Source organism: Ziziphus jujuba, chromosome 5, assembly GCF_031755915.1.
Source record: "Ziziphus jujuba cultivar Dongzao chromosome 5, ASM3175591v1".
Taxonomy (NCBI): domain Eukaryota; kingdom Viridiplantae; phylum Streptophyta; class Magnoliopsida; order Rosales; family Rhamnaceae; genus Ziziphus; species Ziziphus jujuba.
The window spans coordinates 1523614-1541779 of NC_083383.1; the positions used below are offsets into that span (position 1 = coordinate 1523614).

General features: G+C 35.4%; 5 protein-coding genes across 11 annotated transcripts; 3 read left to right on the forward strand and 2 right to left on the reverse strand.

Moving 5' to 3' along the window:
• The first annotated feature begins 456 nt into the window (after positions 1–456).
• On the forward strand, positions 457–1857 carry LOC107422367 (thioredoxin-like protein CDSP32, chloroplastic). Its single transcript, XM_016031807.4, has one exon. The coding sequence runs from the start codon at positions 744–746 to the stop codon at positions 1638–1640; it is 897 nt and encodes a 298-aa protein (XP_015887293.1). The 5' UTR covers positions 457–743; the 3' UTR covers positions 1641–1857.
• A 2050-nt stretch (positions 1858–3907) lies between these two features.
• Positions 3908–5002, reverse strand: LOC107422465 (uncharacterized protein At1g76070). Its single transcript, XM_016031922.4, has one exon. The coding sequence runs from the start codon at positions 4887–4889 to the stop codon at positions 4128–4130; it is 762 nt and encodes a 253-aa protein (XP_015887408.1). The 5' UTR covers positions 4890–5002; the 3' UTR covers positions 3908–4127.
• A 2615-nt stretch (positions 5003–7617) lies between these two features.
• Positions 7618–13411, forward strand: LOC107422781 (uncharacterized). 7 transcript variants are annotated; one of them, XR_007241515.2, is made up of 5 exons: positions 7618–8000; positions 8127–8372; positions 9624–10122; positions 12461–12547; positions 12886–13411. XR_007241515.2 is itself a non-coding variant. In XM_048475812.2 (2 exons), the coding sequence occupies exons 1-2, from the start codon at positions 8267–8269 to the stop codon at positions 9764–9766; spliced, it is 249 nt and encodes an 82-aa protein (XP_048331769.1). In that variant the 5' UTR covers positions 8012–8266; the 3' UTR covers positions 9767–9953. The 7 variants fall into 7 exon arrangements, 1 of the variants encoding a protein (XP_048331769.1); XR_007241516.2 differs by having other exon boundaries at positions 7618–7893; XR_007241518.2 differs by having other exon boundaries at positions 7619–8000; positions 8151–8372.
• Positions 10193–12433, reverse strand: LOC107422771 (pentatricopeptide repeat-containing protein At1g20300, mitochondrial). The gene has a single exon (XM_016032274.4). It carries the CDS (start codon positions 11840–11842, stop codon positions 10241–10243), a length of 1602 nt encoding a protein of 533 aa, XP_015887760.1. The 5' UTR covers positions 11843–12433; the 3' UTR covers positions 10193–10240.
• A 706-nt stretch (positions 13412–14117) lies between the features above and the next one.
• On the forward strand, positions 14118–15035 carry LOC107422520 (uncharacterized). Its single transcript, XM_016031984.4, has one exon. The coding sequence runs from the start codon at positions 14318–14320 to the stop codon at positions 14783–14785; it is 468 nt and encodes a 155-aa protein (XP_015887470.1). The 5' UTR covers positions 14118–14317; the 3' UTR covers positions 14786–15035.
• The last annotated feature ends 3131 nt before the right edge of the window (positions 15036–18166 follow it).

The window sequence follows — 18166 nt, forward strand, 5'->3', positions numbered from 1 at the left end:
AGTTGGTCAAATAAGGGTATATGGATCAACCTCTAATTCTATTGCTAATAATTTATAAGATGACCTTATATTGAATCAAATGCGAAACATAAAAAGGTTATACTGATAATATTCACAATAAGAATACATAATTAAAAAGATAACAAATATTTATTTTAATATTTTATTCAACTTGGAAGGGTCGGTTTCGAGTGTTGACTCCCGTTCGTCTTTCATACGCCAAGAATGTTAATTGGGCTTCAAAAATATCTGGGTCTATTGTCATCCATTCCTTTCATAAATCAAAAGATAAGATCGTTCCCACAAGAACTTTGTCCTTTGCATCTCTGGAGAAGTGAAAACACTTTGTTAGGTTAAAAAAAAAAGAACAGCAAAATGGAAGCCCAGCTCATATGTACAGTTGTGTGAAGCCCAACATTATGCAAATCGTCTAGGCTCTTTTCAGGCTTTCAGCCACCCCATGACCTTTAAATGATATCCGAGATTGACTGCCATAATGTACACAATCTCTAAAGAGAATGAAGTGCAATGTACGTACCACGAAAAATCTGCCCAAACTATCTTTTACAAATTGAATTAGAATGATATGAACCACATATCCAAACGAGTGGATATGATTCCCGATCACCGATAGAAAATCATGATAGTTCTAAAGCTTTTCTCACCCTGCTCTGTGAGTCTACTATTTTCGTCTGCAATTCCAGTCCAACACACTCTAATAACCTTCAATTTTCTCCGTGTCGATGGCTACAATCTCCAATTTCTCATCTAACCCATCTTCATCTCTTTCCACAATCCATAAAACCAACTTTTTTTTCTCCCATTTCTCCATTTTACCCTTCGTCTCAAAACGTAAACCTCCAGCTACAAAACTTCGAACAAACCGAACCCAATTCTTGGTCACAAAAGCTACAGCCGCTCCGGGCACTAAAAAAGCGAGAAGGGATGAAAGAGTCCAGAAAGTCCACAGCATAGAGGAATTCGACGAAGCCCTTAGAACTGCCAAGAACAAGCTTGTGGTGGTGGAATACGCAGCCAGCGACAGCTCCGAAAGCAGCCAAATTTATCCCTTCATGGTCGAACTCAGTAGGACCTGCAACGACGTCGAATTCCTCCTGGTAATGAAAGACGAATCTGAGAAGACCAGGGAGCTTTGCAGGAGAGAGAAAATCGAACAAGTCCCGCACTTCAGCTTCTACAAAAGCTTGGAGAAGATTCACGAAGAGGAAGGGATTGGACCGGATATGCTTGTTGGGGATGTGTTATATTACGGGGACAACCACTCTGCTGTCGTTCAATTGCATAACAGGGAAGATGTGGAGAAGTTGATTGACGACCACAAAGCCGATCACAAGCTGATTGTGCTCGACGTGGGTCTGAAGCATTGTGGGCCGTGCGTGAAGGTGTATCCGACGGTGGTTAAGTTGTCGAGGCAGATGGCTGATAACGTCGTGTTTGCGAGGATGAACGGTGATGAGAACGATAGCTGCATGCGGTTCTTGAAGGACATGGATGTGGTGGAGGTGCCTACTTTCTTATTCATCAGAGACGGTAAGATCTGTGGAAGGTATGTCGGTTCTGGCAAAGGTGAGCTTATTGGAGAGATACTTAGATACCAGGGAGTTCGCGTAACCTATTAAAGTAGTTAACTCTCCTCCAAATTAATTGATAAATTTTTGTTGCTTATTTATGATGTAATACTTGGAAATTAAAATTACTAATCGGAAACTATGGGAATTGAAATTACTAGTAAAAACTTTGTATTTAAGCAGAAACTATCGTGGCATGTAGTTGTATTAATTTTATTGTATCTGGAAAATATAGTTCTTTGCGCATCCAACACGGATTTGAGAATCACAGGCTTGATGTTGTAGCAATCTATGCTACAGTTTTTATCAGCATGTAGTAAAAATAAATGGGCTGCGTTAATGATAATTGTGCTTGTTTTCTTTGCAAATATCCATCCTTTACAAAATAGAGTAGGCCTGAGATTACTACTGTCTTTGAGTCTTGGGATATTTCGAGTTAGCTGAAATCCATATAGGCCCGTTTGTATTACCAGATCGGATTGGATTTGAATATTGAAAATCTGATCCAATCATGTCGAACAAAATTTAAAATATTTTAATTTAATTGATCTCAAGTTGAAATAATTTAGTATAATTTAGTCCAATCTTACAACACAAAAGGATAGTTTGAGCGGCAGCTGCTAGGAGTTCTACACGAGGGATTGCAACCAACATGTTCGCGACTAAAGGCGGCTTTGGCTTTCATCTTCGTCAACAATTGCTTAAATATATCAAGAAAAAAAAAAAAAAAGGTGCTTAAAATACCATCTAGCCGGAATAATTGACTTGGCGTGCTTGGGCTGTACCTCAATTCCTTACTGCAACTACATCCGTTTTTAAACTGAACTCCAAAAAAAGAAAAACAATAGAATAAATTTTCAGTCTAGTTCTCCAAACGAGTATAGTTGATACTTTGATAGTTTTGGCGTTCCGTTTGGGCAGAGGCAATGGTCAGTGACTCGGTACTCAGAACAGGTATTGAATTTAGTCAAGATCTGTGAACTTTAAATTCATATATATTATTTCAAAGAGAACAAATTAATATATATGTTCAATTATATGAATATTTGTTTTGCTTGACATATATGTAAAGATTGTCAAATATTCCGGTAGTTAAATATTGCTAAAGACAAAAACCGGGTCGTCGATCATGGGCTTTGTTAACTCATAAAAATGGACCGAATCTCAATGTTCCCATAGTTGCAAATTACTGACTTTGAAATTGTACACGCTTATTTAAAACAAATTATATATATATATATATATATATATAAAATTGTGCACGCTCATTAGCAGGTGAAGTTTTTAAAAATGGCGTTATTTTACCTTTTCCAATATATATTTCTGCATCTTTCAAAAATTAAATAAATAAATCATGCTGCATCCAAAAATTTAAACAGATAACTTTAGGATATCAAATTATCCTTCAAGCCGAGGTACTACCGTACTAAATGAAACCATACAAAAAATGAAAAAATAAAAGGAGAAATTGTGAGCTCAATTATGTTGTGGACCTCAACGGAAGTCTACTCGTCATAAATTATACAAATTATCATTAATTTTATTTTATTTTTGTGAAGCCCTCTACATTTCATTATTAATATTTTAATGGTAATGGTGGGACCCAACGTTCCTATGACATTGGTCCAACACATTTTGGCCATCCAGAGACGTCATTATATTAGTGGTTGGATATATATCTGGCCTATTTTTTATTACAAGTAAATTTACATTGTCGATAATTAAGATCTTTTCGATTTCTTAAGATGCATAGTTTTCCAGTTACTGTACGAAGAGTAATCAAGTACTATTTCTGGTTCCATCAAAAAAAAAAAAAAAAAAAGTTTTTTCTCTTCAATTATAGAATTGGTGCTATCCCAAAATTGTTGAAACAGGGTTTCACCTGCCGTCAAAAGGTTGTTTCCTAGTGCCAAAAATAAGTACCCTCTAGAAGGGTATAAAGTTGCTTTTGCCTCCTAGTAAATGTCATTTACTATGAATATAGAATATGTCAACTATTTTATCCGAATTAACTTTGCAACTACTTCGAATCGACTCGCAAACCGCCAATCAACCTTCCAACTTTATATATATGCCATCGTGCCAGCTGACTGCGAGGTTGCTGCTGAAAAAAAAAAAAAAAAAAAAAAAAAAAAACCGCTATCACTCTCCCAATTCAATTATGATCATTAACCCACTACCTAACTAAAACAAGAAGTAAAATTTGAATTTGAAAATTTTTTACTATTTACTTTTCTTTGCATCTTGGATCGATGCACTTTGTTTCAAATCAAACCCCAAAACATGAGAACGCAGAAGAAAGAAATTTGAACAAGAAATTAGATCTGAACAATTTTTAATTTGTATACACATGAATTACAAATGCCAATTCATAGCTTACCATACAGCGTACAATTTTCTTCGAATTTCATCATATATATATATATATATGTGCGTGTGTGTGTGTAAATATATATATTTTGCAGAACTGCAAATACAAGATAAATTAGGGAAGAAAGAAAAAAAGGTAAATAAAAAAATCTGGGAAAATTAATACGATCAATTTGCAGTGATCATGCTATGCAGCTGAAGAGGTCTTGGGGGAGTCATGGTTCTTCGCTTCCAAAGATTAATTTCTTTTCTGGGTTGCAAAGGAACTCCACCGCCGACCATTATAGGTGCCGAGAAAGGAATTTTGACATCGTCTTCATGATCATTATCATCTCTATCCTCATCTGAATAGTAGTCCCGGTGATCCTTGTCCGCTGATACAATCTGAGCCGTCCAGTCAAAGTCTGAAAAGGAATCACGGCCACTCGCAAAGCGCTTCATCTGACTTAAAGCAGGTGCTCTATCCGGAAGCGACGACTGCTTATGGTCATCATGCTCAGCAGAAGCATATTTTCTCTCAGGTTTTACATTACTGAAGATCCTTCGGAGTGCCGAGGCGGTATGCTTATTTACATGACGAGGAGACGATTTAACAAGCTTAGATTCACCCTCCTGAGGCGGCGAAACACGCTTGTTTTTCTTGAGCTTTTTCTTGTGCGCCTTGATTTGGCCCATGCATGAGACTTTTGGTGAAGTGGGCTCGTCTTGGGTCTCATAGCTTCCAGATTTTGGTTTACTTCGAGCCTCACGTGGAATTATGGATATAATTGGACCTGAAAATCCCCTGCCGGCATGAGTTTTAATCTTGTGCAGGTATTCCGATCTCTTCTCTCTGTTAGGGCTGAAGGGAGGGTTTTGGAAGTTGACCACTGATGCAGCTTTTGGTAAGAATTTGAAGATGTTGTTTTTGGGTTTGGCTTGTTTCTCCATGGTTAAGAACACACTGGATGAAATGGTTAGATCTCTTCAAAAACCACTGGATATATATATATATATATATATAATGCCTATAGAAAATATTAAAATGAACTTTTATAAAGGGGTCTATGAGGTCGCGTTTGACGTTTTCAATAAAAGAGAAGGAGATAGATATAAGGGGGTTTGGTCAAAGGAATAGCTGTGACTAAATTAATTAGCAAACCTTATTTGCCCACCATAATTTAATAAGACAGCTAGCCCTTGTTCAAGTTTCCGTCTATATCTGCACATGATTTAATTTTGCATTCAAATATTTAATCAAACGGGCTTCATTTGAATTAACTAATAAGCAAAGAAAGGTATGCATAAATTGACCCGCCCACGCTTTTGTGCTTTATCAGCTTATGAATAGTAAAATCTCATCAAATTAATCATTATTACACGTGTATTTGATGAGATAGTTATGACCAATATATTAAGCAATCGCAAAGGAAAATAAGGTATTTTTGGCAACATCCTATCACATTTAAATAATAATATAAATTTTAAAATTATACAATTTGGAATCTTTTATGATTCATGAATTTAGATGGTCTTAAAATAGTCAGATACAAAAAAACAGAAACAAATTCAGTTGTGTGAAAATGGATTTACCTATAATTATTTTGATATTTCGGAATGGTTAATAAAATTTCGTCTTCCCTAAATAAATAAGAAAATCAATAATGGAAACTTTTTTTTTTTGGTATATGACCACAACGTTAATGAAATTGCAGTCCTGCTACCAACTCAATCAATACATTATTCTATAATAATGAAAATATTTTAATATGTAAACAAATAAATATATATACAAATTTGAGATCCAGCAGATGATTTTTATTACCAAATAAAAAAAAAAATCCAGCAGGTGATTTTAGTAAATTATTGAAAATTGGATTACTATTCAAAGGACGTGAATTAAATAAAAATGATAAATATTTAAAAGTCAGGTTTATACGTAGCTATTGTGCGCTCTTTGACTGATCTTACAACAACATAGATTTTCCCTCCCAGTGTTATTCAGCTAAGCCACCCATAGTTTTTTCCTGCGGTAGGATTGCTTCAACAATTTTGTTTTTCCTCCCAAAATATACATGTTTGTGGGACCAATAAAAACTTGGTTTACCTTGTATATAAAAAGTCAGCCAATTAGATTAGTTGTTAGCATATATGATGAGATTTGAAAAGCTTCGTATTGAATACTTGGTAATGTTGATTATTTAGGAAATTTTTGATTTTTCGATAAGGTCAAACATTTGCACCTGGTGTGGCATTTTTGGCATAGAGCCATAGTCTTGAAGACTATTGGATATTAAGCACATTCAAATTAATAGTCAGTATGAAAATACTTGTAGTTATGCCGGCAAGAAAGACAAAACCCTCACGGAGCAATTCCCGAAAGGAAAATCCATCCAATCAATAGGTGGTCGTTTTGAATAATAAGAAAAACCACATTTTCGTGGAAATAAGATATTAATTTTTAGGGGGATAGAAGTTTATTTGTCAAAGCTTAAGTCAGCGCTATCTGATCGTTGATCAAGTGGGGATGAGCAATTAGAGAAGGGTGACGGCACATGAAATGTACATGGACACCGCACACGGCTTAATAGGGAACCGGATGAGTTTGTACAACGAAGTGGGTATTCCGTGTGCACCAGCCGTATAGAGTGTGAAAGCCTTGCTCAGGATGAGTGACGTGGAACGTAACACTACGTATATTTATCCAAAAAAAATAAAAAAATCCCTAAATATATCTACATATTTTAAAATTTGAATTTCCTTTCTCTGTAATATTTTTAAATTGTCAGGTATATAAATCTATTTTCTTTGCACATGTATCTTATAGAATATGGAACAAATCAAAAGATGGGTCTTTATCTATGTTATCCAAATACACTGAGACTGATGTATATGGGCGTGGGTTGGCCTTCAGAATATATGTGTGTGTGTGGAATTTCATTTTAGCAAACAAGTCATATTTAATCAAGAATTTTATTTATCGTCCAAAAAAAAGTCTTAAGACTTTTATTTGTTTATGTACATTCCAATATCATTCAAATTCATATATTTTTATTGATGTATAATTTTACACCTTCAAATCCAAAAAAAAAAAAAAAAAAAAACCATGGATACACCATATTGGCAATATATTGTAAAGTTTTTACAATGTTTGAACCATATAATAATAATACTTGAAATTTGGAAAACTATAAGAATTTTGATTTCATAATATGTAGTGATGCAAACACACAGCTATACTATTGCTTTTATGAGGCAAGACAAGAGGAGAAGCATGCATACTGTTGTATGAGATGTGTATATTAAGGCGATGAGTGGTGTTACATAGGTGGACAGGAAGACAAGGTGTTTAAAGATCCACCAAACGCTGATATTGAGATTAACAACCGAGCAACAATATCCGTATTCCAACAACTACGCCTTCAACCCATGGACACAACACGTGCCAAATTCCTGGAGATTATGGAATGTATACTGTGATGTGGGATATTTTTGCTGAAAATGCATTAGCATTCACGGTATTTATCACCCCAATTTAGGATGTATGAGCTCCACGTGTACACCATTAGCCAAAGAGAAAAAAGATCTCCATGTATTCCCCAGGTCCCTCCCGTAACGATCTCATGAAATGTTTTAAAAAAAAAAAATTATGAATGATAGGTTCATAAACCATCCAGAGAAGTCCAACATAGGCTAGCCGACGTACCTCGAAGGCCCGCTACTAGTAGGCCCATTTATCTGTTTATTATTAATTTTTCCCCAGGAAAGGAGAATATTTAAATTTAGTTACTCTGTGCACCGATTTTATTTTATTTATTTTTTATATTTTTATTTCTTTATTCTGTGTACCATGGCACAGTACTTTGTGGTAATGAATCTCGGCGTGTGCTGAATTCAGACCAAAATCCAAGCGGAACTCCTCTCCTCTCTAAGAGGTTCCTCTTGTCGTCCAAAGGTCGGCATCATTTTCTTTTTAAAATTAATATATTTATATCCCATTTTTTTATTTTCTTTTTGCTCTCTCCCGTCCGGATGAAAACCCTAGGCGTAGCTTCTGGAGAGGTACTCTTGTAATTCCCATTGTTGAAACAATTAAGCCAAATTTAACCCTGCCATTTGTTATAATCGTAATTTTTGTGTTTGTTAGTTGGGAATTTTATATCTTAACGAGCATGATTTTTAATTCAGTGCACGAATTTAGGAAATTTACAGAATAAAAATTGTATCTAATCTGGCTTCAGAAACGGCTCGATTCTTGGATCATCTTTGAGATCTTCTATGGGTTATATTTGGACGCAGTAACCTGCGGTTGAGGAAAAGAAGCAGATATGGTTGTCTCATTTGATTTGCAGGATTTCATTATTCGTGCTCGGGTTCTGAAGCTGTATAGGCAAGCACTGAGGACTGCTCGTAGAGCACCTCCTCATGCCCGAGGTGAAGTTTCCTTATTGTAAAATTCTTTTTTCACAATTTGCTAGAAGAAACCATCTCCGGTCACACTTAGAAATGCACTTGCTATTCTTATAAAGTTGATAGTTGCGTTTGCCATATATAAAGCAAAACCTATTTCTTGATTACTATTTCTGTTGCCTCCTTTGTAGCCTGTGCAATTTTTTTTGCTTCAAATAATATATATATATATATATATATATATGCGCTTTCTAGTTAAACATAAATTTATAATTTAAACTTCTTGCTTGAAGCGGACTTGGTGATTTATTTAAACTACTTTATGACTATTTGGCGAACTCTATTTTAAGTATATTGATTAGTATCACTAATATATACATATATATATATATATATATATATATATATATTATGTGTTTGATCTTCTTGCTATTTCAACTCTTCTCTTGATTTGACTTTCTCTCATTACTTCATTAGGTTGAAATATCCTTTCTTGCTTAAAATTGGTTGATACAATGTCATGTGCATGTTTGTATAAAATTTTCTTTTCGTCCTAACATTGTTAAACAACTTGTGAACCATTTTTTGTCCTGTAATTATGATGCAAATCTAATTGCATATCCTGAAATACAATTTTCTTTTCGTTTCTTTTTTTTTTCTTTTCCTTTTTTTTAACAGCTGAGCTTAGACAGCTAATTTTACTTTCTGTCATTACTTCATTAGGTTGTCATATCCATTCTCGCTTTGAATTGGTTGATAAAATGTGATATGTATGTTTGTATAACGATTTTCTTTCGTCCTAACTTTATTAACAACTTGTGAACCATTCTGCGTCCTGTAATTATGATGGTTGCAAGTCTAATGGCGTATCCTGAAGTGCAATTTTCTTTTCCTCCCCCTTTTTTTTTTTTTTTTTTTTGGTGCCTCTTCTCTTTAACAACTGAGCTTATAAAGATAATTTGAATTCTATCATTACTTCATCAGGTTGTCATATCCTTTCTTGCTTCATTTTTTATTTATTTATTTTTCTTTTAACAGCTGAGATCAGAAAGAGAATTTGACTTTCTCTCGTTACTTCATTAGGTTGTCATATCCTTTCTTGCTTTAAATTGGTTGATAAAATGTCATATGCATGTTGGATAAGATTTTCATTTTGTCCAAATTTTGTTAACAACTTGTGAACCATTTTCTGTCCTGTAATTATTTTGGTTGTGAATCTAGTGGCATATCCTGAAATGCAATTTTCTTTTATTTATTTATTTATTTTTATAACAGCTGAGCTTAGACAGACAATAAGACAGGAGATCGAGAATAACCGGAACTGCAATGATAGGCAGCGAGTTCGGTTTTTGATTAGCGAAGGATTACAGAGATTGAAAGGTCTGAATGAGATGTTTGATATGCAGGGCCACTCTTAGTGTGAGAAACTGCAGTTGGCATGTGTTACGATGTCTCCTTCTTCTTAAGGGATATTGATTTTGTTAGGGCCAAAGCTGCCCATTTTGGTATTTCTACATATTTTCAATTAACTTGCGCCTGTAATCCATAATGAGCTGAACTGGTTCGATTTAAATTTCTAACAAAGAACTTGCTCTGCGTTGTTTATGTTGCCTATCCAGTAACCTGCTTGTTTGTTGAAATACATAGTACAGTTTCAATTCATGCTTTTAACTAATTATTGATTTTTTTGCTCTGTGTATTAGCTTTTTGAGAACGTGGCAATAGAATTGGCGGGTGAGAATGATGGACAAGATGGATTAATCATCATGTAAAGGTAACCATCACAACAACCAACCTTCCCGCCTAAAATTAGTATCAAAACAAAAAAAATTTAGAATCTAGTGCAATATTCAAATCTCAAGCATCACAAGCACACTAATTTTATTCTTCTTCTACAATGGTCGAGATACAAATCCTCTATCAACCATCTTTTCCACCAATTCCTCGTGCTTCTTTAACTGTCCTGCCTCCCTCAGCTGCTTCAGAACCATCTCATAAACAGACAGACTTGGTTTCAAGCATTTTTCTTCAATCATATCCCTGAAGAACTTGTAAGCATTATTCCAATGTCCCATCCCGCAATACATCACGATCAAAACCCTGTAGGTATTCACGTTAGGCTCGATTTCATTCTCATCCATTTCCTTCTTCAGCTTGAGAACCATATCAGTAGACTTCGACTCAGCAAACATTTGCATCAATATATTGTACGTCACCGTATTAGCCCTGCATTTCAAATCTTTCATCTTAGCATACATCCGATGAGCACCATTGACATCCTTTAACTTGGCAATGCCTCTGAATATGGGATTGAAAGTAGCTGCATTTGGGCTACAACCATTGGCAGCCATGGTATTAAGCACCTTAACAGCCTCGTCAAGATTCTCATCCTTACAATGACATTCTATTAGAAAATTGTAGGTAATGGTATCCGCAGGGCATTTCAGCCGCTTCATCTGATTATAAACCTGCAAAACCTTTGTCGTCCGACCCGCCTTAACATGAACCCGCATTAGATTATTGAAAGTAATGGAATTGGGACTGCAGCCAGCGTCGATCATCTCCGAGAAAACATCATGGGCTCGGGTAATTTGGCCGCAACGGCACAAGGCGTCGATCACGATACTGTAGGTATACACATTTGGTTTAATCCCGGCCGCCTTCATTTCCCTGAAAACTCTCTCGGCTTCCGAAATGTTACCAGCACGACACCACCCATGAACTAGGCTTGTGTACAGAATCACATCGGGCTCGAACTTGTGCTTCAAGCTATCGAAGAATGATTGAGCTTCACTTGCCCTTCTCTTCTTACATAGAACACTGATCACGATCGAGAAAGCAATCTTGTCAGGCTTGCAATCATAATCCTCCATTCGGTTAAATGCGTGCACTGCCTCTGCAGCCAAACCGGCACGAGCGTACCGGCGAACAAGGATCGAAAAGGTCTCCACTGTAATTTCAACATTCCGGGCTTTCATCAAATCTATTAAGTGCCAAGCCAGGTCGAATTGCCTTATTTTCCCAGCAAGGTCGATCATTTCGTTGTAGGGCTCCGGCGAGTGATCGAAGCCGTCTCGGGCCGTGGCCCAGTTGAAGAAGGCCAGTGCTTGGAGCACGGGAATGCCGTGGCGGACCCCATGGCATTTCTCGATCACACGGCGCACGATGCCGGAGGATATGGAGTGGTCGGCTGTTATTTGGGAGAAGTCGAGGGAAAGCGCGGGGATTGTGAAGGTTGGGCTTGGGGGACAAGGGTTAGGATTAGGCTGAGGATTTTTGCGGTGGTGGTCTTTGATCAGAGCATGAAGTTTGTCGGCTATTAGGGTTTCTTCTGTGGATAAGCTAGTGTTGGGGGCATTTTTGGGATTATCGTTTGTGTCCTCCTCTGGAAGATCTACTTGTGAAGCTGAAGAGAAATAGTGAAGTTTGAGCTTGCTTTGGGAGAGAGAAGAAAGAAAACGAGAGAAAAGTAGCTTGGATTTGACTAAGGCCATGTTACAGCTTCCTTAGGATACTGCTTTTTCAGTCTTCAACAGAGTAAACAGAGGCGTCGACACTGCAAGTTATCAAGAGAGAAGGGAGCGAGGGAAGAACGCAACGGATTCTGAGGAGGTTTACGAAACTTTTAACTTTTGCGCCAATCCGACGTCGTTTGGCCTGAAATAAGACTAATGGGTTTGGCGGCTTCGGCCCAATGTTCAATTACATGTTTTGCGGCTGTTATTGTCACAAACTACCAAGTACCAACCATATAGTTCAAACTTTTTGTTTTTTCCCCCTCTTTTTTCTTTTTTCTTTTTTCTCCAAAACAATCGAGAAGAAAAATCCTTTTTTTTGTTTTTTTTTTAAGAGTTCAAGGGCCACTAAAATTAAAAAAAAAAAAAAAAAAAAGAGTCCAAGAGCAATAGTGATTCTAGATCAGCTAGATAAAACAAGAGTGGTTTGCATTGGGATAAACATGTTTATTCTGTATCAATTATCTTTGTTTATGTGATAAAAGTTATATATATATGTATATATATACAGGTTGCATCTTAAAAAAACACAAGAGATTTTGTATTATCGCATTGTTGTTGCTGTGGTTGCTATTACTCTCTCTGAAAATCTTTTAGGTGGAAGAGAAAGAAGAAAAAGAAGGGAATAAGCAGATCTGAGGTAAAAAACGAGCGGGCTAAATTGAAATTTTCCAAGGGATTGAGGTAAGGAGGGTAGTAAAATCTAAGTTAGTGATTGTTCTTTTTTTTTTTGTTTCTTGGTTTTGTCCTTCAGACTAGAGTTACAGGCCTTTCTCAAATTGTTATACAGTGTTAAACCAATTTATGGAAATCCAGCTGTAAAACAGCACATGTAATTAAAATAGGTATAAAATAAAATTTCAAAATTCCATTGTCACATCGTTGCTTATGTGGCTTGTAATATTTTAAAAGAGAAATATTAATTGGGTTTCTCAGTGAAATTCAACAATTTTTCCATATTCACCAAAAAAATTTTTTGTTTTCCATTCTAATTTCTTCTTATGTTAACCGATCAATTGCAGGGATTGGACGTATTTGGAGGCTTAAAATGGTTCCTACAGAGTCTCCGAGATTAGTTCCATTAAAACAATTGATGCCACTTTACCCATGGAAGACTGCAGCCCCACCGTTCCCTGAAAACCAACACGAACAATATATGAAGGTTAAAGATGGAGACAGGGTATTTTGGGCACCCAAAAGAATGCTAAATCATGGAGCCAATGACTCAGATATGGAGATCCCGTACGAAGGAGTTTTCGAATTTATCGACAAGTGTATTGTCAAGAATGTTAAGCGATGGATTGATAGGCTAGTTGGTGAAATATTTGGCTTACCAAAGTATGATCCTTGCAAAAATAGATTTAGGAGATAATAGTTATTATGAAAATTCCTTCCTTCATACCATATGATGTAAATTTTTACATTTTTACCAAAAAATGTAAAGTTCAGTGTTAATTTTGCATTTTGATTTTTCATGTAAATATATATATATATTTTTTTGGACTCTTGTTCATGAGCAACATAATATACGAAAGGTGATTTTTGAAATCTTTGTTATTCAATGCAGTCTTCATAGAGATTCAATTGTAAGATAAATAAGGTTTAAGAAATTCTAAATTGGGAATAATTGGTTGACGATCTTCTTCCTTACAAGTGCATTAGCAATTTCAAAATGTGACAAAGTGAATGCGTTTCGACTCTTTAAAATATTATAGATATCCACAGTTTCCATAATCATCAAGCTAACAGGAATATGGCCTTCCTTCCATTTTATTTCCCATGCTATTTTGTGTAAGTAGAAGGGAAGAGTGCTTTGCACACTTTATAGTCTTGTCTCTCGCTGTTCTTCAAAAGGTAAATTTGCAAATACGAGGTTCTATAAATTTTCTTTTTGTGTTTTAGACTTTTTAGTCGGAGGTAGTCATAAACCCCGTCAGCAATCTGCATTACTGCAGGCTGACTTTGGACAATTTGCTTCTTCTTTTTTTTCCCGTTAAAACTGATTGTTGGCTTAAAATTGGATGTTTGTTTGTTTGTTTGTGCTTTTTTTTCTCTTAATTACAGCTCTTTATTATAGCACTAAACAAACATATTAAGAATGTAATTGAATATAATTTTTTAATTGTAGTTTCAAAACAAACCCAACTTTTTTCCATGTCATGGAAAGAGTTATAGTTGCTTCTGTTCTAAATCCATTTGATAAGAAATACTTTTTATTGAAAGAAAACAGAAATGTATTACATATATAAAAAAAAAAAAAGGATAATAAACTTTGGACCATCTATTGGATTGGATCGATCAGCTTTCTATGTGATATCTATAAAGTACAACCCCAAAGGCCCACTCAACTGAGCCCGTATTCTAAATTTGCTTTCTGGTAAAAATTCCACCAAGTTGTTGTTATTGTTCGGTGTGCGAGGCCCCCATTCTCGAAGCTTTTCAACGCCAAGAGTGATGAACACGAAGCTACAGAAATGCCAGATTCCTCTAAATTTAGTTACCAGAAACGGCATCGTATTAGCGTTTGGCCGACGTCTCTTGCACAATGGCCCTGACACCATAGAGGAACTCCTGGATCGGCATATAGTGAAGAAAGAGAAATTCCTCGACGAAGAGGAGGAAGAGTTGCAAAACCGGCGGCGACTGACCAGCACTCGGCGAGAGGCACTGAGCCTCTATCGAGATATACTGCGGGCCACCCGAGTCTTCATGTGGCCCGATTCGCGGGGCGTGCTGTGGCGAGACGTGCTCAGAGAGAACGCCCGGAAGGAGTTCGAGCAGGCACGGTTCGAGACGGATCCTGAAATTGTGACCCGATTAATCATCGGTGGGCGTGAAGCCGTGAAATCGACTATTGATATGCTTGTTGAGAAGCAGCGGCAACAAATAGAGAAAGAGAGAAGCGGTGGAGACCAACGATGAGCGCTTGGGATATCTGATTTCTAATTGAATATGTCAGTATGAGCTTCTTCTTTTTTTTAATTTTGTTTTAAATTTTTATTTTGTGGTGTTTGTGTTTGATATCCTGTTAGAATGACCGAAGGCCTGAATTTGATTGGTTTTTTAAAATGGGATAAATTAGTTTCAATCCTTTGTGTAAAGTAAAAATCAATTGGGATTCTACCGATATTCGTTCTTGAATTTTGAATGTTGGGTATTCGATTGTATTTGAGATGGAAGTTTTTATACGTTTCCAATTTATTATTACTATTATTTTTTAGATTTTTTTTTTAATCAACATCCCTTTGTAACTTAACTTAGAATTAAACAATTGAGTTCTGTGCAGGATTATATAAAAACCATCACCAAAAGCATTCAATTTTCTTTTTCCAAAAGAAAGGTGAAATTAATTTTTTAAAAGAAACAAAGTAAAACAAAATGAAAGCTATAAATCAAAGCAAAATTTAGGTGTTAATTATTATTATTATTATTATTATAAAGAAAGAAGATATTTCACTAATGAGATGAATCAGCATCCAAAAATAGGGGCGAACACGGTTCGGTTTGGATCAGTTCCATCCGAGAATTCCAATCAAACCGATCATTCGGTTATCCACAAATATTAACCCGAACCAATCCGTGGACAATAGAAAACTAAGCATTTAATCGAATAAACAGATCGGTTTGGTTCGGGTTCGGATTGGTCGGTTTGGATTTATATTTGGACCTTCGATTTTGGACTTGTTTTTTAATTAGTGGGCTAGAAATTATCTTTGAGCCTACAATTTTGGACATACTTTTAGCTAATCAGGCTGGGTTTATTTTTGGATCTATAGTTTTTGACCTGTTCAATATACAATTAGAAATTACCTTCATTAGTTTTGTTTTTCAATTATTTTGAAAATTTAAAATTTTTCAAAAAACTATCCAACGGAAATGAAATGGCAAATTTTTTAGGTATGAAATGAAATGGTAAATTTTTTACTTTTTAGGTATGAAATGACAAATCTTTTTAGGTATGAAACGATCAAAACTTTAATATATATCAAAGAGAAAATTGAAATTGAGAAATGCAATGCCAATATGCTACTGCCATTCACCAAAATTGAGAATCAGAAATGCAGACACAAAATACAAATATCAAAATAACAATCTCACATCCCCATCCGTTCCTAAAGAGATAGAAACAAAAAAGAAAAAAATAATAACTACTACTATCAAAGCAACTAATAAGCAAGTTTTACAAATGACTTAAGAGAAATGGTAATACATTGACAGTAAACATAAAAGAAACAGTAGGAAAAAAAATATAAGCAGCCTGCAATTAGCACTGCCAAATCCTTCACTGCCACTGCTACAAAACCTACAATCACAAAGGACACCAAAATAAATTAAATCAATACATTATTAGTTTAACAATGTGATGATTATTAAGAAATGAAAAATAAAACAAAGAGAGTTACTTTCATCATTGTCAAAACTCACAAGCTTTCAAGTTTCAAGTACATCCACTAATTCCACTCAATGCACCATCAATCATTTTTGTTGCTGCTATCTGGACTCACTGCTATTGTTTGGCTTTGGCATAGGTCTTGGAGTGACACCAAACAGTAAACATAAGCAAATATTATAAAAACATTCAAAAAAAATATGATATGCATACAAACAGAAAATAATCTCAATTGCATATTACATTACCTGCATCTAAACTTTCATAATACTCCATCTCTTCTAAAAAAAATCTGTCAAAACTTGGAGAGGCATTAAGCCAATTTTGACAACATATCAAAGCCTCCACCATTTTAGCAATCAAAGAGCTCCTAAAAGGATCAAGTATATTACCTCCACTGCTAAAAGCACTCTCGGAAGCCACAGTGGAGACTTGAATGGCGTAGACATCCTTTGCAATCTTCTCTAACACAGGGTATTTCTCTCCATTAGCCCTCCACCAATTTAAGATATCAAAATCCTTAATTAAACCATATTCACAAAGGTCGGCTAGATAACTATCCACATCATTTTTTACCACCTTACACTGGCTTTGTTCTCTCTTCTTCAAATAAGCAATCCAAACCTGGTCAGCATAATTGGCATGCTCTAATTCATTGTTGTTACTATCCAAACTAGTTCCAGAAGACTCAACACTAGTGAAAGATTGACAACTACCATCTGAACCCATTTCTTTTTCATTATACCAATTATACAGCCTCATTAAAGTCTTTTTCAAACTATTTGTCAATTCAGTAACCCTGCTTTCATCATTGTCATAAAGCATTCCATAGCTAAATGACACATAATCCAACTTATATCTTGGATCAAGCACTGCTGCAATTAGAAGCAATTTATTGACATTTCCCATGGAACCCCAATATTTATTATATTTTTCTCTCATTTTCCTTGCCATAACACACAACCGGTCATCCTCACTAACACATAAATCATCCAATTGTTTTTGTATGGAAGAAACTTGATGGAAATATATGTTGGAGCTAACATGTAAAGAGATACTAAATTTAAGAGTTACATTATAAAAGCCCTTAAGAAATTGGACAAAAACTTTGGCATCATCCCAATGCCAAGCTAAAGGAGGTCCAACTTTTTTTCTACCACTATCATCCTCTCTAAAATAGGAAGCATAATGTCTATATTCCTCCTCCATTCTCTCAAAAGCTTTTTGAAATTTCAAAGCCGACTCTAACATTAAGTCTGTGGAATTCCATCTGGTTGGAACATCTAAACATACTAAAGATTTGTTTTCAATTTTCTCTTGACTTATACACTCCTTAAATTTTTGCAATCGAAAAGGAGATGATCTAACATATCTCACAGCATTACGAATGCTAGCAATTGCCTCATCTAATTCTTGCAAACCCTCATACACACTCAAATTGGCAATATGTGCACTACATCGAATATGCAAAAAATCAGCATCCAATATACAATTTTTCCAATGTACCATTTTCCTTTTAAGATATGCAATTACATTATTGTTTGCACTTGCATTATCAAGAGTTAGTGTGAACACTTTTTCAATACCCCAATCATGCAAACAAACCTCAATTAGCTTTCCAATTGCCTCTCCTTTATGATTAGGAACCACACAAAAATTTAAAATTCTTTTATGTAACATCCAATCATCATCAATATAATGGGCAGTCAATGACATATAACAAACATTTTGAATAGAGGTCCATGTATCAGTTGTAAGACTAACCCTTTGCTGGTTTGCAACAAACATTGATCTTAAAGCCAATTTCTCATCTAAATACAATTGATAAATGTCCCTCACAATGGTTCTTCTAGATGGAGGATCAAACTTAGGACATGCAACACTACAAAAGTGTCTAAACCCATGGCCTTCTA